General features: G+C 48.2%; 1 protein-coding gene across 1 annotated transcript in view; it reads left to right on the top strand.

Moving 5' to 3' along the window:
* LOC103603077 (voltage-dependent L-type calcium channel subunit alpha-1D) overlaps positions 1–22,551 on the top strand; it is a 165,326-nt gene that overhangs the window by 102,874 nt on the left and 39,901 nt on the right. Inside the window, exons 25-30 of the mRNA XM_008587553.1 lie at positions 77–235; positions 1,573–1,683; positions 8,855–8,938; positions 17,508–17,636; positions 19,907–19,972; positions 21,695–21,786. Coding sequence (XP_008585775.1) covers positions 77–235; positions 1,573–1,683; positions 8,855–8,938; positions 17,508–17,636; positions 19,907–19,972; positions 21,695–21,786 — 641 coding nt within the window. The remainder of the gene's footprint in view (positions 1–76; positions 236–1,572; positions 1,684–8,854; positions 8,939–17,507; positions 17,637–19,906; positions 19,973–21,694; positions 21,787–22,551) is intronic.

Genomic DNA, 22,551 nt, shown 5'->3' with positions numbered 1-22,551 from the left:
AGGAAAAAAAAAAAAAAAAAAAAAAAAAAAAAAAAAAAAAAAAAGAACCTGTTTTTGCTCTTTTCTGCCATTGCAGCGTCAGTGTGTTGAATACGCCTTGAAAGCACGTCCCTTGCGGAGATACATCCCCAAAAACCCCTACCAGTACAAGTTCTGGTACGTGGTGAACTCTTCGCCTTTCGAATACATGATGTTTGTCCTCATCATGCTCAACACACTCTGCTTGGCCATGCAGGTAAAAATGGAAACAGCTGTGGGGGGCACGTCTGGGCGTTCTGCACAGCCCCACACCCCAAATTCTGAGGGTGGAATGCTGCCCTCTGGCAAGAGGATGGGTTTGATTTTCTGATGAATCTGGGCTATAGTTTGGCTAGAGTCACTTTCTGGCTACCACTTGTCAAGGTAGGAGTCTAAGACTGCTCTTTTGTTTAACAGACTGTACAGCGTGGTGATAGGTGACATTTCCATGGATCTTGAACGTGGCATTCAGTTGTGTAGGTACTTACCATGGGCCTCCTGTGGCCAGTTAGTGGTTGAGAACTAGAGCTCTGGAGTTAAACAGGTGTTTCAGTCCTGATTTTACTCCTTAGCAGTTGGAGGACCTTGGGAAAGTTATTTGAATTCCCTGAACCTTGCTATCTTTATTGGTAAAATGAGGAAATCTACCACGCCTATCTCAGAGATAAGGTTTATGTTAGATAATTCATGTCAGGTACTTTGATCTCAGCCTGTCACAGAGTAACACCCGATGTTGAAAAACAAAACATAAGTCACATTCCTGTCATCAAGTGGCTCTCAGTATGGCAGTGGGGAATTTTCCAGATTTGTGATATGTTGAGTTTGACCTGAATTTTAGTTACTTCTTGCTTACATTGGAGCAAAGAATGTAGCTCACTTTAACTGGCTAAGTCAGATTACCGTGCAGCATTAGCAGTGAACATTTTCAGAAGTTATGTTGTCTAGTAGATATTATACTAGGACAGGAAACAAAGACCAAAGTCTAAATTCAGTTTTTGTATTGACTTTTAACAACTTGAGCAAATCAAACTAGCTCTCAGTGCTCCTGGAAAATGGGTCTAAAGACAGTCCAGGATAAATTCTCTGGTACTTCTCTTAATGTAAGAATTTTTCTTATATGAAAGGACTGTATGCAGATATAGGAAAAAGTCAAGGTAATACCGCCTTTTATTAAACACAGACCTAAGTGGCCTAAAATTTATCCCTAACCAAATTCTACCTTTATTCATGGACATTTTAGTGGTATCTGCATTGTGCCTTGGTCAAGGCCCTGAATATAAGCCCTGCCAGAAGAAAGGGTGAATTCCCTTTATCCCGAGCAGAGGAAATGGATATGTTTTTCCCTTTCATCATTCAATCATCCTCATCTTGTCACGGACCCCCTGCGCTTTGTGGGAGTTCACCGTGTGACCGTGCAGTGCCGGTCGAACCATGGGGAGAGGGTGCTAGACTGTGGAGGTCTCCTGCAGGGCCTCAGGGCTGGGGGCCTCCATCTGTGAGCACGTGGATTTGCAGCCGAGTCTCTGAGAACTGTACCTCTGTCTTCATCCACAGCACTACGAGCAGTCCAAGATGTTCAATGATGCCATGGACATTCTGAACATGGTCTTCACTGGGGTGTTCACTGTCGAGATGGTTTTGAAAGTCATTGCGTTTAAGCCTAAGGTGAGTTGCTGAACCCGTTCTTCAAAGGCTGTTGCTGAATCACCCCAGAGAAGCACCGCTTCCTGTTAGTCTTGTGTTACTGAATTCTGCCGAGTTTTCTGGCCACTAACTGGGTTACCACCTGAGAACATTAAAATCTGATTAAGGCATCTGTCTACATAGGGGGAAATGAATCTGTAAAAACAAAACCTCATGAAAACAATTCTGAGAAAAAAGAAGGGAGGAGAGAATTGGGAATTTGTAGACTTGGAGATGGTTTTGAAACCTGACTTTCTGTTTCTAGAATAGCATGTGTCATGCTGTGTCAGGGAAACCTGTCTCTTATTTGAGCATTGGAGAAAATGATTGAACATACCCATCAGAGAGAATTTGGCCCTGATTTTACTTTCAGATTTCTAGCATAAAGACTTGGGTTTTATTTGTTCTTGGTCTGCGGCACCTTTTTCACCTTTTATGGAAAGTTGTAATGCCAGCGCAGGCCTCTCACAGTTCGTTGAATTTAGAAAAATTTTACTTGACTTTAAGACAAAACAAGACATGACATTTGTTAAACTGTGTTGGACCAATCAGCATATTTTGTCTCCTTTGGGAGGAAGTGAGTCCCTTTCCACGATCATCAGTGGCTGTAGTGTAAGAGGCAGTACAGCTCAGTGTCCAAGGGCACAGCTGTGCAACTGTACTAGGTCCTGATCGCTACTCTGCCACTTACTAGCTTAAGCAAGTTACTTAACTGTGCTGTGCCTCAATTGCCTCATCCAGAGAACGAGGATACGAATAGGCCTGTTTCTCGGGGCTGTTGTGAGGAGTAAAGCATTGCCATATATGCAGTGCATGAAAGACTACCATGCTGTGGCCTGTCGGCCGCTGCTCCTATTACCATCGTCGTCATTGTCCCCACCAGGCAGCGACCTCCTCTCATTCTAAAGCCATAGACAGAGGAGCCGAGTTGAGATGGACAGTGGGACATCTGACCCTCAGTTTCTTTCCTAGAATAGGCCCAGACTCTCAGAGAGTGACAGAGTCCAGTGACCAGTTATTTATCTGTGCGTAAGCTATCTGAGGACACTGATTTAAGTAAGACATAGATTAAGAAATGGGATGGTTTTACAAACTACATAGTTACGTGAAATTCTAATTCCAAACTGTTCCTTTCTTTAATTTGAATGAATTCCTATGCAATCTTTATCAGATCTTTGTGGACCCTAAAGAAAGGACATTTGTAAGTGATTAATTGGGGTGATTGCAGTGGGTCAAATTTGGCACCTTGTGCATGGCCAGATGTTATCTACTGTGACTTGTCCACATCTGCCTACATAAACATTTCCTCCTTTTCCAAATTCATCTTAACTTCCTTTGAGATTTTAGTTTGCTTCCCTCTCTCCTTTACTTCTTTGAACAATATTTGTCTGGACTGATGGAAAAGGTTGCAAAGTAAGAACATTGAAAGTACTTGAGAAATGCACGTGGAACATGCAAGTATCTATGGAACATTTCCTAGATACCTGTGCCATGAACATTTCCTAGATGCCTTGCCTGGTGATTAAGCTCTGAAGTTTTTGAAAGCTTGTTCGAGGCAGAAGAGAAAGCACACTCACAGTGTGTGTGTGTGTGTGTGTGTGAGAGAGAGAGAGAGAGAGTGAGAGCATACGTATGAGCGTGTGTGTGAGCATGTATGCACGTGTGTGTGTGTGTGAGTGAGTGTGTGTGTGCATGTACACATGCCCTCTAGCAGGCCAGTGCATTGGTGGCTTATAGCATGCTGCTTTGCCCATTATCTCCGAACCTGGGAAGAGAATGGAGCGGCATGTGCACAGATGCGTGATACCAAGGGGAAATGAGTAGCTTATTTATAATCAGTACTTAACAGATCAAAGTTTTTAAATGGGTGGTTTCCGCTAGAAATTGTGCTGCTGTAGTTTTACTCAGCAAGGTATTTTCATACCATAAGACAACCCTCAAATTACAATTGAGAGAAATTGTAAAACAGTGACAGTATCCCTACACCTGAAGAGCATTGTTGTTTTTTTAAAGATGACCGGTAAGGGGATCTTAACCCTTGGCTTGGTGTTGTCAGCACCACGCTCAGGCAGCGAGCCAACCGGCCATCCCTATATGGGATCCGAACCCGGGGCCTTGGTGTTATCAGCACCACACTCTCCCAAGTGAGCCACGGGCCGGCCCAATTCTAGCTTATTTTTAATGTCAAATAACCCTTGAAATTAAACATTACTGTCTTTGGAACTTTCCACTGGGCTTCTCAACGGGCTCCATCCTCTTACCCTGTTCCTTCAGTATCGAGGTCTCCCAGACCTCACTCCTGGTCCTCTTCTCACCTCAAAAGATGCATGTGTGCCCAGGGCATCAGCAGCCACCACTCTGTCCCAGCCAAGCCTGCACAGCCCTCCTCTGCTAGGCTGTCCTGCTGCCTGCCTTGTCAATGATCTCCCTGTGTCTGGCCTCAGACCTTTCCATTCATCTTCCACCTACTCCCTTTGCAAACCCAAAGCTGACCAGGCTACTCTTCAAGTGAAATTATTGCTTGAGGAAAAAAAAATATGGTTTTCTTAGACTAATATTCAAAGTCCTGCCCAAAACACTGGCCCAGGTACGTTTCTGGCTCACTTCCTGTCACTCCCTCCCTGCCATTTCTTCTCCGCCCCCCCAACTCCCCAAGTGTTAACATGCTAGACCTTTCCATGCCCTCGTGCCTCTGTCTGGGAGCCCTTCTTTCTCTTCATTATCCTTTGAGGCCCGTCCAAAACCTTACCTCCTCTGTGACGCCATCCCCACCAGCCCAGCTGGAGTGAGCCCTTCCCTTCACCCGTGCGCTTGTTCGACGCTTCTCCCTGCACGTCCTTGTTATTGGCCCTCCTCCATGTCTGCCTCTCCATTCCCTGACAAGCAGCTGCTTGAGGGCACAGGCCAAGTCTTTTGTCCCTGGGTCCGCAGTGCCTCACATGCTGCCTGCCATGTGGTCGTTACTCAGTAGAATCTGGTGGGATGGAGAAAGGAATAGATGCATGGGCCTGTAGGGGCAGCCCGTTGGCATGAGGTGGCACTCGCTTTTCTATCACGGGATATTTGGGTACAGCGGAGTGGCCAAAGAGGAATATGTTTTCCCTTCAGTCCCCACTTGACCTTTGGAAAGGTTTATGCTAGTTAGAAACCTGCCAGTTACAGCTTCTACCAAAAGTTGGCACTGGGGGCCATCACTTGGGTCAAACAGTACCCAAGTAATCCCTTCCAGAAATTGGTAAGTGATCTGGCTGCCAGGGTAAAAAAAAAAAAAAAAGGTAGGTCATTTATGTAGGCGTCTTCAGATCTGCAGATGAGAGTGACTCAAGCAGGAAGAAGAACCTGGACTTGGACTGCTTTTCTCGTTTTCCATATATAACCATTTCATAAACAATGCCCCCTTACCATGTGCCAAGCCTGTGCTGTACTTTGGCTAGAGGTCCAGGAATAGTCAGGGCCTAGTCTTTGCCTTCCAGGAGCCCATTGTCAGGCAGGTGATAGACATTGACAATGACTATAGGGTTCTTAGGAATAATGGAGCTTCCTGGCCCTAAGGCCCGTGTTAGTCTGGTTTATGATTTTAAATTTCCAGAGTCGGAAATGTTTCCGAGTAATAAATGTTATTGTATGTGGCTGACTTGCTTGATCTTTTTAGGAAGGTGGAGCTGGACAAAAAAATAATATAAATTTGACTGATGGTTCTACTGGAAAGGCCCTGGCCTCAGAATCCAGTTGTAGAAAATGTGGCCATGGGCCAGGAGGAGAGACGTGGAGATGGGCCCTCTGTTAGGAGCCTGCGTCTGATCTTCTGGTCACTAAAATGTGATGGAGCTTTTGGTGGGGAGAGGATGGGGGAGCTGAGTCATGCTCACTTGACAATGATGTTATTACATAGGAGGCTACTAAACAGGGAAGCAGTGTGTGGGCAGAAAGGGAGGGCTGGCATCTTCTGCCTCCCCTGGACTCCTGTCAGAGGTACTTGGTCAGAGCCTGTGATTCCAGCCACCTGCAGCATCTCAAGCCTGCTGTCGCCTTGATTAGAGGGATTAGAGGTGTCAACTTTTAGTCCATAAACCATTAGGTTTTTGGCATAGTTCTGTGAGTATGAGGGGTTTTCTGGAGAGAGGGTTGATGAGATTGCCAAAAAGTCGTAGGACCTAAAAGAGGTGTTAAGCCCCTGTCATGTTGATTTAAAGGCATTCTATCCACCACAGTGCACCAGAATTGCCTCAGCGGGGAATAGCTTGTAGGCAGATGGGAATGACCCAGAGGCAAGCGTATTATCTTCCTGGAGAGAAAGAGAAGTTGTTCAGGAATCAAGTCCCAAAGAAGGTGTGAGGGGCTGGTGTCTAGTGCATACATGATGGGTTTGGCCTCTGGTGAGTCGGGGCAGAGACAGGAGAGGAGCAGAGCAGGTGGCACAGACACAGCAGGACCCGTCACATGCTGCAGCAGGAGACAGGAACACTGGGCCTTCACTGCTCTGTTCCTACTTGGGAGGCCTCAGTGCTGCTAATGACCAAGCATTTGATTAAGGCATAAATTCCTCCCTGGAGAAAGGAAGGAGCACCACGTTCACTTTAGTGTTTGACCTGCTGTTAAATCTATGAAGAAAAGAGCACGTTCTGCCCCTCAAAATAGTCTGTGGCACAGCTACCCTTCAGAGAACTTCTTGTTAGCCATTGTCACAACAATATAGATAAGTTATAAGCGGCCCCAGCCTGCTCACAACCGTATACGTCAGCTGCAACACTGAGCATGCCCAGTCAGCTGACCTTCATGTTGGGAGACCCTCGATGGAAGAAGCAGTGTGTTCCTTTACGTCCCAGTGCTAGCTCTTCATCTCACCTGTGACCCGCTTACTGAGTACCACTAGTCTAGACCTCAAAGATGGCCCATCTTTTTGCCGGCCAAGAACCAGGAATTCATGAAAAGAAAAGCCAGAAGGTATAAGCTGTGGTATTTTTTAAGTAGACCTTCCCATTAGACTTTCATACACAGATCATCAAATTTGCTGCAAATTAACTCCTTGTGTTAACTTATTAGACTGCTGGAAGAAGAATCTGGGAGGGTAGAGTGTGAGAGAGGCACTGTGATTGTACGGAGTTGGGGGAGAGTTTAGAATGGGTCAGAAATCACGCAGTTGGATGGGGAAATCTTATTTAAGGTGAAATTAAAAACAAGTCATCAGTGTCATAGCTCTCCTGCAAATGTACCTGCAATGATTAATGGTAACTAGAATCAACATCCCTATTCCAGTTACTGGGACAGTCAGCACATCCACATTTTCCATAGAGTCACAAAAGGCTATGGCTCTGCAGTTGCTTCCTCTGGGCCTGTGTTTGATCACAAGTTCCTGGGATCTGACACTTCAAAGTACCTTCTGTTCTGGTTTTCTTAATATGACACTGAATGTACCCAGTTGTAAGCATGCTGGGCCCCTTTTATACAATACAGACCTGAATTTTTATTTCCAAAACATGTTCTGACTTTTTGAGAAGACACAGTTGATTTATAGACAGAGTAGTTGACCTTGACAGTCCATCCTTTGTAACCAGAAGCCTCCTGGCTCAGTGTGCAGTACTTCCCCACCACCCCCTCTGATTGAGGGCTTCCCAGGGGTGTCAGGAGACAGCAGGCACTAATTTAGTACCTACCATGCTAATCCCAGAAGAGATGTAAAAGGTATGGCACGTACATATGGATTTGCAAGTCACGATTGTGGGGGTGTTGTGCCTTCAGAATTGTCACAAGATGAGAGGACCTGAAAAAATGAGATCCAGGCGAAGCTGGATGACGAGTAGGGTGCAAGGTGGCGGAGGAAAGAGATGTCACCACATGTCAAGCACCAATTGGGCTCAAGGCTCTGGGCTAGATGTTGGAGTTGGTGCAGGTGGGGACAGAATAAACAGCACATCCTTGTCCTCAGAGGGCTTTCAGTCAGGCAGACCTGCAGACAGAGACCCAAAATTCGGTGATCAAGACATGAGAGAGATGCAGAGTCAGCGTGATTGGGTGTGGGCAATGAGGAGGGGCTGAAAAGGGTCAATTGAGGAGCTGGCATTGGTCTGACCTTGAAGAAGGAAGTGAATTTGAGCCACTGGAGTTGGGATGGGGAGGTTAGGATTGCAGAGGTATCAGGAGGTGGGGAAACACCCGGTGGTGTTTCTCAGGGAGGGAAGGTTCCTCTTAGCCTGGAGGATGGAGAGGGTGGAGAAGAGAGCAAGAGTTGAGGCTGAAGGAGTCTGTGGGCAATTTGGGCTTCCTTTGAGGGCGGTGGAGCCCTTGAACACACTCTTGTTCCTTCAGTACTCTTCCTCTCTAGAACCTGCCATGGCTTCCCCGTGCTGAGCCCCCAGCCCATAATCATAACTGAGTTTCTTGCCTCAGTGGTGTATGGCGGGCCCTGTGCATCACAGTGCCCATGTCCCTGTCAGCCCTTACTGTGTGTCTGTGGCCACTAGACCGAGAGCTCTTTGAGGACAGAGCCTTGTCACAGTCAGTCATGCTGCCACGGGGCACAGCCTTTGTAATACAAGCTGGATGGGGAGGACGGGGGAGGCTGCTCATCTATTTCAAGGGGCACAGAAAGGAGAACATGTGAAATGCCTGGTGCCAGGGCTCTTTACGTGGAGGAAGAGAAGCAAGGGGGGTGACTGGAGCTCTACAGGAGTGGGATGGCCTTCCTCTTCTGTGGTGCCAGGCAGGGTTGCCAAAATGCCCTTTCTGTCCTGCAGATATTCTGCTTGGTTTGGTGCTGCTGAGCACAATGGGGCTGTGTCATGTGCACACGTAGGAGTGGGATGGCCTTCCTCTTCTGTGGTGCCAGGCAGGGTTGCCAAAATGCCCTTTCTGTTCTGCAGATATTCTGCTTGGTTTGGTGCTGCTGAGCACGATGGGGCTGTGTCATGTGCACACGTGTGTGTGTGTATGTGTGTGTGCGTGTGCGTGCATGCATTCTCCCTCACACATACAGAGGCACAGCCACTCCTCTGTGTCCCTTTCCACCAGTGGACAGTATTGTTGCCTCCCTTTGGCTTTCCCACCCCACCTGGTTGCCATGGGTGCTGCAGGGACTCAGATGTGTCCCCATCTGGTCCGTGTGATGTCTCATTATTCATGCTCATAAACATCTGCCCCTGCCTGCTCTGTCCAGGGGTATTTTAGTGACGCCTGGAACACGTTTGACTCCCTCATCGTAATCGGCAGCATTATAGACGTGGCCCTCAGCGAAGCGGACGTGAGTATGCACCTGGCGTTGTGCCGCCTATGTCCTGTCCCCTCTGTCTATGCACATTCCGCTCCCTGCCCTGCCGTGGCATCACCTGGACAAGTCACAGATCCTGATCACTTGATCAAAACTAGGACTTTCCTAAGGAAAGTGGTGGGAAAGAAACCTTTTAGGATAGAGCCTTATCCCAAGGCCTTTGTAAACCCAAGTCACCTTTTGGAGAACAGACTTTCTTGCACCATTTACCCCAGTCACTAGTAGGCAGGGGAAGATAGGGTGTGTCTCATTGTTTTTATTTGCTGTGTCAGAATCAATACCCAAAGTGATGTATCTATAACGTGTTTATTTTAGGGTGATGTTTCAAGTAGCCGGGTGGCATAATGCTGCAGTGTTCCCCCTTTATAACACTGTCCTTTTCTTCTTTTTCCTGTTGTGCTTCTCTCCTCTGTGGCTTCTGAATGCTTGCCCTAACAGCACTATTTCACTGATGCATGGAACACTTTTGATGCCTTAATTGTTGTTGGTAGCGTCGTTGATATTGCTATAACTGAAGTGAATGTAAGTAGCAAACTTTGTGTCCTATACTGTGATTGTTTTCATTAAGTCTGTCATACAAGAGATTAAGTCTGACACACAAGAGCCCTACCTGTGAATCTCCACACAGTTTAGAAATCCAGATGCAAAATTTTTTTAAAGACTCCTTAGTCTTTATTTTTTATTTTTATTTCAAAGGATAACTTGTAGTCTCCCCTTTCTTACTCCATCTCCATCCCCTTCCCCTAAAAAAGAGTGGGGAAGTAAATGTAGAATTGCCATTTTGAGACTAAAGCAGTATTTTAAAAGATCTCATTAAAGTTTTAAGGACTAGGAGTTCATTGTGTCAGTATGTGAACATTGTCACTCATTAGCTGTTTGACCTTGGCAGGTCACCTGACTGCTCTGTGCCTCAGTTTTTCCAGCTGTAAAATGGGGCTAATAGCGTGTGCCCTTGTACCCGCAATGGTTCTGTGAAGGCACAGGAGGGAGGCCCCATGGCCAGGCCCTCACCTGTGTCCTGGAGAGCATCCCACGCTCTAGTTCCCCAAGGAGCAATGCCAATGCCCAGGACCAGGGGCAGGAGGGCCAAGTACATGTTAGGTAGAGGATGCTGGCCCTCCACTGTAGCATTCATCTGAATCATTTGACGAGGGAACAAGTGCAGTGACAGCATGGAGCACTCCGCTCAAGGAGAGTCCTGAGAACCCCCTGCAGAGTTAAGAGGGCCTTCTGGGCCGGCCGCGTGGCTCACCCGGGAGAGTGCGGTGCTGGTAGCGCCGAGGCCGTGGGTTCAGATCCTATATGGGGATGGCCGGTGCGCTCACTGGCTGAGCACAGTGCAGACCACACTGTGCCGAGGGTTGTGATCCCTTTACCAGTCAGGGAAAAAAAAAAAAAAAAGAAGAGGGCCTTCCGCCCGACCCCCCTTGGGGCTGACCCCAGCCTGAACCACAAGGTCTGAAGCCAGCAGACAGGGCCCCATCCACATGGCCTGTCCCTGGCTCACGAGCAAGACTCAGTGGGTGTCCAGTGTATGCCAGCTTGTGCAGAACCTTTGAGGGGACACGCAGAGCATGGGGAGAGACTGCCGTGAGCACTGGCTTCTGCTTCCCTTACCAGTCCAGCCCCAGCCCCGCCTCAGTGCACCACCTGGCTGGCATCTGCAGGACCAAGGATCATGAGGTCCATCCTGGTGCCCAGACAGCCTGCACCAAGCACGCATTTGTGGTCCCTTTATGCCATCTGTTTGGGGCCAGGCTGATTCTGGTGTGGGAATAGTGAGACAGCCACCAGCCTGGCAATTCTAAGACCTGGCAGCTCCAGCCTTAGTTCAAAACTCGCTTGGACCCAGGCCTCAGTTTCCTCAAGGATCAAATGGGGTGAATAATATTTGCCCCTGCATCCCATCTCACAGATATACTATGGTGATGAAGTGATCTGAATATTTGTGAAAATTCTTGCTAAAAGACCAAAGTGTTAGGGAGATACAAGGGTATTTTTAAGTATAGGTTTTCTATGTAATAAGTGAAATGGACTGTAAGACATCATGTCCACGAGGGTATGATTTAACCCTCATCACACCTAAATTCATGCCAGGGCAAGATACTAAAATGGTGTTTTACTAACCTAGGTACATACATCCCCCCACCTCCTGAAGCCATGACTTCTGGAAATCCTGTTTTATGTGAAATATTAGATAAATCAGCTAAGATGGCCATTCATGATATGTAAATGATGATTGGTCATAAAATAATCTGGTATAAGTGGGAGAACAGCAGGTCCCTAACTGGGCTGCCCTGGACTTTCTCCCAAGTTCATGGCAAGACATCTGCCTGCTTCATCATCTCTCAACATACAGTGCTTCCAACCTGCATCGAGGTATACTTAAACCTGAAAATTCTGGAACAGACCTAATGTAAGTCGGAGACGGTCCATAATAGAAGTGAAAATACGATAAGCTACCATCTCAGCAGGTCTTCCTGGAGCTCGGTGCTTCAAGTGTTGTGCAGGTGGTGGATGTAAATGTTTGTGTCTAGGTACCAGGATGGGGCCAAGGTTTGCTCACCAAGTGAACATGCAGCTTTCTATGCCTGACCCACCTGCTGGCTGGTGGGTGCCCATGCACTCAGGGACAGCATGCCCCAGCATCCTGGCTGCTTCACGTGTGCTGGGGCTGGCCCTGCTCCTGCTGTACCTGTCCCCTCCAGCCAGCCTTGCTTGTCAGCGTCTCATTGTTGTCCTGCTTGACCTTGCATCAGTCAGGAAGGGTGCAGGTCCACACTAAAGTCTGTAGTTAGCATTCGACACTGGATGTCTGTACAAGACAGGCTTTCATGAGCCCATCTCTGGCATTCTGTTAGACTCAAAGTCAAGCTGGTGAATGTTCCCTTACTGTGCTTTCAGTCAGTGACCTTTTCCCTGGTCAGCTGTAGCCTGAGACTGACTGCTTCTCAGCCACAGCAATGCCAGTTCCCACCCTGGGCCAGTAGAATGCCACCTTAGGAGATGTCATGGTTTCTCCACTGGGCCTTGGCACAGAGAGAATGGTCAAGGCCGCTTCTTATTTATTCCACCTTTCAACGCGTTTACTGGGCATCTACCTTTCGTAAGCCCTGGGCTAGGCTCTGAGGAGACACAAAGATAAAAAAGACTGGGTAAGCTTAACCTCTGATGGGATAAATATGTAAGAGTGAAACTGCTGGTTCCTACATTCTCCCCCTACCCCCTCCCAACACACCTGGGGTTCCCCAGGGCAATGGTGCACATCACATCCTTGGTGGCCTTGTCCCCTGAGCTCCCGGGTCAGCTGAGCATGAACACCCTTGGTCCATTGTTGGCTGGTTTAGCTGCCATAGTCATCATTTTTTGCATTGTTTAAGCTGCTGTGCTCTCTCCCCCAAACTCTGCTGATTTTTCTTTCTGTTGCCTAATTGATTTTCATGTTGGTTTTATTTTTAGAAAATTGTAGCGGCAAGTACATATAAACATATATACGGTGAAGTCGTTGTTAAAGCAAAAGCACTTCTAAAGACTGTATACTCATTTTTGGCTTCCCCAACTTTGGGTTTCACTGAGTTTCACAGGATGTGTTAAGGATTGGTCACGGTCATCTAAATTGTTTCCCCTCCCATAGATTGTTGTCTGTACCCTCAGGCCTGAGCTGGGGCCATCTTGGTCGGTCACACTTGGCTCTGTGACTTGCCAGCATAGTCTTCAAAATGAATCATCTGGCCTGGACATGAGAAATCAAGCTTGCATTTGTATTCTTTGCAGAAACATTTTGGATGGCCCTTTGCAGTGTCCTGCCTGCATGCTCACCGGGCCCGCTCCACCCTGCTGTCCCCCTCTCACTTCCCCCCACCCTGCTATGTTCATGGTTTGGTAGCTCTCGTAGCTTATCTCATCACGTTTGGTCATAACATCCCCAGGCTGCTGAAATGTCGGATGGTGACCTGTGGGCCCACTTTTGCTCCCTCTTCGATGCCTGTTTGTTCCTTGAATGTTGAAATGACCCAGCAATGTGTTTTCCCTAGCCCGGGGATGGCTGTTGCTGACATTTAGTCTTTTTCCTTTATCATTATTGCCTGGGAGGCAAAATGCTTGCTTAGAAGCCATGCCTGCCTAGTTATTACTTATCAAAGGACATGTACAAAGTCAGTTGGGAGCTCACTCCCGGAGACCCAGGAATCGTCCCTGCCTTGTCAGGCACCCAGTTTGGACAGTGGCCAATAGCTTCACTCAGCTTCTTGTACGGAACCTACAGCCAGGTTGTTCAGCCTCCACCCCATACGCTAACCCTTTCCCAGGAGCTTTTCAGAATCGTCCCTGCCTTGTCAGGCACCCAGTTTGGACAGTGGCCAATAGCTTCACTCAGCTTCCTATCTGGAACCTACAGCCAGGTTGTTCAGCCTCCACCCCATACGCTAACCCTTTCCCAGGAGCTTTTCGTGAAGGCGTTGGTTGTGGACACAGATCCAGCAACCCCAAATAAAGAAGCCCCTGCTCCCAGAGGTGTTACATGTCAAGTCAGAAGTCCTCAGAGGGAGGCTCCCCCGCAGAACTGGGTCCTCACGGATGCTTCAGGTTAACTGGCCTAACTATTCCTATTCTGGGATGCTGGTTTGCTTCCTGTCTGAGTTGGAAAACTGCATTGTCTCAGCTCTTCCAGGCACAGATGGAAATTAATACAGAAAATGTGGGCTAATTCCATTGATTTCACTTGGGAAATCAAAGTTTTTTGACTCCCACAGTTATAGGGGGCTGGCCCAGAACCTCTGATTCAAAAGTCTGCTGGAATCCTGTGGGAAGGGGCTGGAGGGAACATCAGGAGAGCCCCAGGAATCTAAGGAGTTTGGACACTGACATATAATTAGGCCTCCTGAGGCTAAGTGGCTGTCTCCCTGTAGGGATCCCAGCTGAAGAAATGTGACATCTCAGTGTTGGAAGGAGTTTCTAAGGTCACTCAGTCTACACCCTGAGATGACACTGGAATTCCTCCTATTGAAAACTCACTATATGGGCCGAGCCTGTGGCGCACTCGGGAGAGTATGGCGCTGGGAGCACAGTGACGCTTCCGCCGCGGGTTCGGGTCCTATATAGGAATGGCCGGTGCACTCACTGGCTGAGCGCGGTGCGGGCGACACCACATCAAGGGTTCCGGTCACGAAAAAAGACAAAAAAGAAAAAGAAAACTCACTATCCAGCCCCTCAAGGCAGTCTTTGGAAAGCTACCTAGGGAGCAAGTTCTTCCCCAAACTCATGTCCTCCATGGGTGTCCTGCGGGTAACCTTGGCTTTGAGCATAGCGTCAGCTGACTCGAATCCACCTCCACCTCCCACTAGGTCCCTTCATTTACAAGCCTTCTCCATCCCTTGTAAGGAAGACAGGGCTCTTCTGACTACTGAACCCTCATCAACTCCAAAAGAACCCACTTCTCAGCTATAACAGCCTAGGTGGGCTTTCCTAGTAGCCCGACCCTGCATGGTCACTGCAGACCTAAGGAGAATTAGCTGGCATGGGTGACCAGCTGAGTGCTTGGCCCAGCTTTACCCTGGCCTAGGGCTGAAGTTCTCAGCTTTGGCAGCATGTTAGAATCACCTGAGAGCTTTTAATATTCCCATAGCGCAGGCACACCCCAGACCAATTAAATAAGAATCTACAGGGGGGACCTAGGCATCAGATTTTGTTAAAGATCCCTGGGCAGTTTCAGTGTGCAGCCCAGGATGAGAACTGTCCTGCCCTTTTCATTGGGCCAACATTTGTAGTTTGGGCAAAGCCATCCTCAGGGTCCTTCCTATTTGTAAGATATTTTGGCAGCTTGCACTGTCCATCAATGCTGCTAGCTCCCTCCTCCCCTGAAGCAGTCCTGCCTGACAGTGGTGTGTGCCGGGAGGGGGGTGTCGAGCCACATGGGGGGTGCGTGCGGCTCGGTGTGCTGTGTGTTCTTTCCTTCCTTGCATGTGGTGTTGCCTTGTCCCTCCACAAATGCTGTCTCCTCCCTTTTGTTCTTTTAAATGAGAATATCCACGGTTTGAAGTTCATAGTCCATGACTTGTCATATTTGAAAGACATCAGTTGAGAAAGAGGTGTGCACTTCACAGTCAGTTTGGCTGGTAACTGTCACATACCCTAAGTGAGGGGGTCACGAATGGTCTGTCAGACTTGCAGCAGGACAGGGAGGGGCAAGCAGAAGGGCTCAGGCCAGATCGTGGCCAGAAAGAGTGTCTTCCCCGACCCATAAGCTGCCTCATCCTCTTGCAGGTCCAACACACAAGTTACGGGTGTTTAAAAAGTAACTGTAGAGGGCTCTGTTTTGTACACACTGTCTTGTCTCCCGAGCATAGGCAAGCACTGGCATGCATGCACACTTACACACATACTCACGCACAGCTTGCAGGTCCAACACACAAGTTACGGGTGTTTAAAAAGTAACTGTAGAGGGCTCTGTTTTGCACACACTGTCTTGTCTCCCGAGCATAGGCAAGCACTGGCATGCACACTTACACACATACTCACGCACACTCTTCCAGCCTGGGCAAGAGGGAAGCCTCTCTGTGCACAGCCCTTAATGAGAATGATGTGGGAGACAATGAGAACTCTGAAAAATTAGTTCCTTCATTTGTTAAAGTCTCAAGTTAAACATCATTATCTGTCCCTATAAGGAGATGTCATTTCTTTTGAGGTGAGATAATAGAAAAGGAAATTGAAACTAGTGACCCTGGGCTTTGACAAAACCATTGTGGAGTTCCCATTCTGAGCACCCCAGGTGAAGCAGGCAATCCTTTTCAGCTCTGGCAACACCTGTTTGTCTTGGGTTAGCAGTCACACTGCTGACTCTCACATGTTCTCTGGTGTGCTGATACCCCTTATTTTGCATGAATTTTATAGAATTTTCTGTTTGGTCTCAGGAGGTAGCCCTTGGTGAGACAGGCTTTAGATCTGAGCCCTTCCTTTCCCCATATCCCCAGGGGAGGAGGCCACCCAAGAAGTGTGCCCATCCACACGTGCACATGTGTCCCTGGCTTTACAGACACACCCAACAGAGAGCCTCCTTGGAAGCTCCTGCTCGGAAGGGCCTCCTTCCTCTGTCAGTTCCTGGGGCTGACCAGCTCCTGTGGTGGAAGTGACACCACCAAAAGGAAAAGAGAGGCCACAATCTCCTGATTCTGGTTCAATTTACTGTTTAATTTAAAGATGCCTCCTGGTGTTGGTTAGAGTTTGCTTCCAACTCCCTTGCATTCTTTGAGACACATACCACCCAGCATGTGCCCCATGCCATGCTGGACACTGAGTGGAGTGAGGTGAGGTCCCTGCCCTCCAGGGGGGTGGGTAGGGGAAAAGTGAGCAGCCATCATGATGGAGTCTGCATCCTGGGCCCAAGTGTAGGAGCCAGCCAGACCTTGGATGACAAGGAACTGCTGAGGCTTAGGGAAAGCCGGTCCTGTGCTGTTTCTTCCACAGACTCACACAGACCTGAACTTCCTTTCATCTGAGCAGTGAGCTGTAGGTCAAGCAGTGGGGACTTCTGCAGGGAAACCAGTCTCTCTCCTCCCACTGACTCAGTCTGTCCAGCTCCTCAGCAGCCCTGCTGGAGAGGCCATCATAGGATGGACACTACCCAGGCATTTGTTCCTATGGGGACAGTGTGGTCCAAGGAGGTTTGTAGACTTTAGGCAGGTGCCACTCTTTGCCCACTGGTAGAGTCCTTCTGTTCCTCGGGGTTAGGAGGCCTGCTGTAGAGCAATTAGTTCCTGAGACCCACACCCCTGACTAAGGCCAGAAAATTAGTCCCCCTACAAGAAAGAGAGGCATGTTCCACATTCGTCTTTAGGGACAACTGAGGTTTTGCAGCACTGTCTTTTACTGGATGTCTGTCAGCTTGGGGATATCACATCCTCAGATGAGAACTAGACAGTAGTAGTGTGTCTGTGTCCAACCAGTTCCAAACAGCCCCAGGCATTTTCTCAGGGAGGGGCAGGTGTGTTGTCCAAGTACATTAACCACACATTTTTTAAAAGGGGGGAATGTCCTCCTGAACCACTGCCACCTTCTTAATTCATTAATACATTTTCAATCTTTGATTTCTTAAAGCCAACTGAAAGTGAAAATGTCCCTGTCCCAACTGCTACACCTGGGGTAAGATCAGTGACTAGTCCCCAGGGGCTGGGCCTTTACCTTGAGTCTATTTGACCATGTCGAGTTTGCCACTGGTGTTTCTGTATTCTCCATGATTGTCCTTCCAGAACAGTGTCTGCAGTGGTTTGCACTCATCATCAGTGTCCAGTACTCTTGACCAGCCCAGTGTTCTCCTCTTACACAATACAACACGTGGACATGCATGTGCTGTGTGGACGCAGTTTTCCAAGCCTTGTGTTGTTAGCATGTAACGTTTCCTTTCATATCATGCTTTTTAAGATGAAAAGGCCCTAGAAACACATCTTTAATTCTTACCTCTGTCACCTTTGCACCTGTTGCTGTTTTTATGAAAGTGTTGCATGTTCTACTTTCCATTGGGTTTGACTTCTCCATGATAACCCTTCAGAACTCTGAAGAGAGCAATAGAATCTCCATCACCTTTTTCCGTCTTTTCCGAGTGATGCGATTGGTGAAGCTTCTCAGCAGGGGGGAAGGCATCCGGACACTGCTGTGGACTTTCATTAAGTCTTTTCAGGTAAGAGCCATGCCAAGGGTCTCTATTTGTCTTAGAAGATCATACGTCATTCAGTGATTGTCCCCTGTCCCAGAGGACTCCAGCTACCACCACATGACCACTGTGTGGACCTAGGTCAGTAGAGAATGTGGAATGCTGGAAAGACCCAACTCAGCATTACTTGGGTAAATCAAATAGGATTATTTGCCTAAAGAAAGCTGTAGAGAAATCTGTAAGGACCTGTAGCTGAGAGATCTGCAACATTTCCAAGACTGAGAGAGATGTGAAGTCCTCCCCAGGATGTCCAGTGGTGATGGTGGTGTGTGAGACAGTGATGGTCCCAGACCTCTGGGATGTCTAACAACCTCTTTCTGGGATGGCTTCTCAGAAGGCTGCTATAGTCACGTCTGTCCAGTAGTCTAGATACAAATCAGAGACCGTTCCACCTGGGCCAGCACACCATCATCAGTCTCTGGAAGGACCACAGGGTTCAGGACATTTAGGCATAAGCCAGTCTCATTCGTCACCTGTGATTCTCCAGGCTGGTGCAGCCCAGTTCTAGTCTATTTCTGAGCAGATCCAGCTTCTCCTGTAACTTCCAGTACCCTACCCCAGATATTCTGGTCTTCTGGACTGAATCCATGGGGCGGGGGTGGTAGGGGAATAGAGATTCTTGTTAAAGGTGCCACATGTAGGGAATGTGTGGGTATATGCAAACATTAGAAAGTGAATCATGCATCTTCATTTCTTCAACTGTTTTTTCTTTCGAAAGTAATGTGTTCATGTTAACAAATGAAGCTATCCAGACATATATATAAAGAAAAGTTCAAACTTGCCTCCCACCCACCTCTAGAGTAATTAGCGTAAACATCCCAGTAAGCCCTTTTCCGCAGTGGGTAGGATTTTAACAGGTGTAAAGGGGAGAAGGGATGGCATCCGGGGATGGGGGTAGGTGCAAATGCTCAGAGGAGAGCAATCACCAGCCCTGCTGGGGAGAATAGGTGGAGGAAGGCAGAGCACAGCTCTGAGAGAGGTGGGGGAAGTGGGGCCTGGGCAGGTGAGCTGTGGTCTTGTAAGGCATGCAGTCCTTGACAGTTGTTATTCATATCATGTTCCAAAGCTTGTGAACGAACTGCTATAAAAATAGAATGATTCACGTGATGCCATTCTTTTTAAAGAAATTATTGAACTTTTCTTTTTTTACGAAAAAGGTTTGGTGTACTATAAATAAGAAAGTCACGTCACAGAGAGGCAGTTCATGAGAACTAAGAAACTGTGCCAAAAAAATTCTCCAACATTTGGTAATCTAGGAAGAAAATGCAAATAGGTATGGTAAGGAAAGCCCAAAACTGTGGGACTTTGTTAAGCAGTCCAGTTATTGGGGTGGTGCTGCTGCACCAGGCCAGGCTGGCAGTCACAAATCCACCACGGGCACAAGTCTGAGGGTGGCATAGTGGAAGTCTGATAGCCACTGACTTTCTGATGAGCTTTCTCATAGTAGAGAAGGTAAATGCTTTAAGTTTATGTGCTTGGAATTAAGCCTAACGATCTGGGCACCCCTGGAGGTGTGCTGTGTGCATGACTTGTTTGTCCCTTGTGATGAAGTAGAAAAGGAGTTGAGGAACATTGGATTGAGGGACTGGGGTCTGATCAGACATCAGCTAGCTCCTTTTTTTCCCCCTGGCCCAGCCCCCCAATCTTGTGGTTCTTTCAGAAGGTGTGTGTTTTAAGAAAGGTGTTTTGCCTTCTACAGCAACAGCCAGAAAATGGTTCTGCCCCCTGACCCAGTAATTCCACTCCTAAGACTTCACCCTCAGGAAATACTTCAGCAGAAGCAAGGTGATTTTACATAAAGATGTTACTTTGCAGCATTATCTTCAATAGCCCCCCACCCCTAACGTGCCCACCAAAGACAGTGGAAGCCATCTAAACGTCCAGTGTTTGGGAATGGCTTGATCAATTATTATCTCACATAGGACTCCGATAATGGATTTCAAAACTATTGTGCGAGTGATGTGTCTGTGTTGAACATGTTTAGGAGTAAGGTTTGGTGGTAGTAAGTGTGGAAAGCACTTCCTGCCCGCAAGGTCATAACACTGGGTGTGCATGAGGAAGGTGAACTCAGGACAGAAGCAGTTGTGCTGGGCTGGGATTTAAAAAGTTCTTCCTCACCATCGATGTCCTTCCACTATAACATGCTGAAAAGAAAAGCAGCGTGCAGCCCCACGCGGGGCCTCTCAGCCTGTGCGGGCCGGCGGCCGGCACTGACCCGCGTGTGTCCTCTCCCCCAGGCGCTGCCCTACGTCGCTCTCCTCATCGCCATGCTCTTCTTCATCTATGCGGTTATCGGCATGCAGGTGAGTGCCGGCTCCTGCCCTGAGTCCGGGGCGAGGTGTACCTTAGCCAGGAGAAGTAGAAAGGCCAGTTCATTGCTTCTCAGCCAGACACCTTGGCTGCTGAAGACAGAGGAAGATGTGGCTGCTTAGGAGAGAGCTCCTGGGACAGAGCCTCTGCCACGAGAGAGACCCGGGCTCGGGAGAACGTGGACAGGCTGGAATGCGCCAGGAAGAGCTATGTTCCTGGCACTCCCACCCCCCAACCTGAGAAAATCCATAGCTGATTTTAGCCACGGTAGGCGACAAGAAACCCAGCCGAAGAGGAAATGCCATACTGAATGAAGCCGTAATTGTCAATGTGGGTGTCGTATTTTCTGCACTGATGTTACTCAAAAGATATTGAGTAATAGAAAATCCTGTTTATATTCTGAAGAATTGTGTTTATCATAACCAAGGGAGATTCTCACTTGAAAGAAAGTATTTCCAGACGCTATGGTTAGGATCAAGCTGGGACCACTGTTGTGTCTCAGTAGCTCACCTTCAAAAGGAGGCATGAAACCAGGCTCTTCTGTGCCCCTGCTGTAGGGGCTGAGAGGCTGCGGCGTGCTTCCCGGCCCCTCCGGGTTAGGACAGGATTGGGCCTTACTAACAGCTGAGGCCTAACACCAAGTGGGCAGTTGGGGGCGGGGGGTGAGCCTCCATGAAGAGAGGGAGTGGGAGAGCAGCTTGTGGTTCTAGACCCCTGAGGGGGGCTCCTTGCATATTCTTCACTTGCACCGATGCCATCTTTCAGATAAGGGATGTGAGAGAGGAAAGGGCGAGGTGATTCTGGGGACGGAGAAATGGGTGTGCTTACTTTTTTATCCAAAAGCATAGAAGCATTTGCAGGTCTCTAGGAATCTTCCTCGGAGTTAGGAAAGTCACCGTACTTGAGCCCTGTAATTCAGCAGCATGTGATGCTGTGTGCCCTGAAGGGTCTGTCATTGCACACATCCTCATAGAAAACAGAGGTGTCCCAGAGGACTGCCCGCTGTGTCACACACACCACCCCAGATGCACCCAGCAGGCATTTGCCGGACATCAAGCTCTTTTAAAATGTCAGTCAGTTTCCTAAGTCCCACAAGAAAAACCATTTACTTAACCTCCCATTGCCCTTAAGGTCAAGTCCATGCTCATCCTGTGGCTCACAAGCCCCTGCCCCATCTGCAGTGTGACCTTTCCTCTGTCTGCTCACCACTCATGTTCCTTCATTTCCTGGGACACCTGTGCTGTCACCTCTGCTCCTTGGAAGGCTGTGCGCCCTCTGCCTGGAACACTCTTCACCCTCCTTGTCCCTGGCTGACGGCCACTTATCCTTCAGCTTGGGGCTTACGTGTCACTTCCCCCTGGAGGTCTTCCCCAGCCTCCCATAGATGAGCCTGTTCTGTGCTTCTCTGGGAGTCTGGACCATCCCAGCATCATCATGCCTGTTATCATTACCTGGTTACCTTACTGTCTCTCCCCTGGGGTAGGGACTCCTTGCAGGTAAGAGTATGCCCATCTGGATTGCCATGTCCCCAGCATTTAACATGGTGCCTGGAACATGGTTGTGCCCAGCAGATCTTTGTTGAATGAATGAAGTGCCGAGTACCATGAGAAAGCTCTAGTTGGTGTTGACCAAACCTGAATTAGTTCTAAACTCACATATGAGTTTTTTGGTATGATAAAATCTATTCTTTTTTCCCTAATGACTTCTGCTCCTAGATGTTTGGGAAAGTTGCCATGAGAGATAACAACCAGATCAACAGGAACAACAACTTCCAGACATTTCCCCAGGCGGTGCTGCTGCTCTTCAGGTGACTGTGTCCAGAGCACAAGGTGCTCCTGGGCAGGGGCGCAAATCTCTCTCTAGCTCTGGGCTCCGGAGTGACAGAGGACACATGTTATTACCACCGTGTGCCTTTCCCCGTGGATCATGATGGCTTTTTTGTTTTGGTGCTGCTGCTCTTCAGGTGACTGTGTCCAGAGCACAAGGTGCTCCTGGGCAGGGGCGCAAGTCTCTCTCTAGCTCTGGGCTCCGGAGTGACAGAGGACACATGTTATTACCACCGTGTGCCTTTCCCCGTGGATCATGATGGCTTTTTTGTTTGTTTTGTATTCTCAAACAGAGACCCTAGCATTTAGTCACAGAGGAATTTTGCTTGAGTGTTAAAACTGCTGTGGTCGTTCAGATGGTGGCTGACTTAGGTTTATCCATTTGGGAGTTAGTAGAGCTGCTGAGGCCACCAGGAGAATTGTAGGATATGCGTTTAAAAGCGTGTGCTGAAACATAGCCAGGAGGACGGAAATTTAGCAGAAATGGGGAGGCCTTTTGCACAGCCAATGAGGAACATCCTAAGACGTACAATCTCAAATTTTATGGGACGGAAATTTAGCAGAAATGGGGAGGCCTTTTGCACAGCCAATGAGGAACATCCTAAGACATACAATCTCAAATTTTATGGGATTTTTTTTTTTTTTCCTTTTTGTCTTTTTTCGTGTCCGGCAATGGATCACAACCCTCAGTGTCGCGCCTGTACCGGACCGGGACCAGCAACAGGATCACAACCCTCGGTGTTGCA

The sequence above is a fragment of the Galeopterus variegatus genome, unplaced genomic scaffold, assembly GCF_000696425.1.
Source record: "Galeopterus variegatus unplaced genomic scaffold, G_variegatus-3.0.2 Scaffold4424, whole genome shotgun sequence".
NCBI lineage: Eukaryota > Metazoa > Chordata > Mammalia > Dermoptera > Cynocephalidae > Galeopterus > Galeopterus variegatus.
Note: the sequence above shows the minus strand (reverse complement) of the source record. Positions and strands in the feature narration are given on the sequence as shown.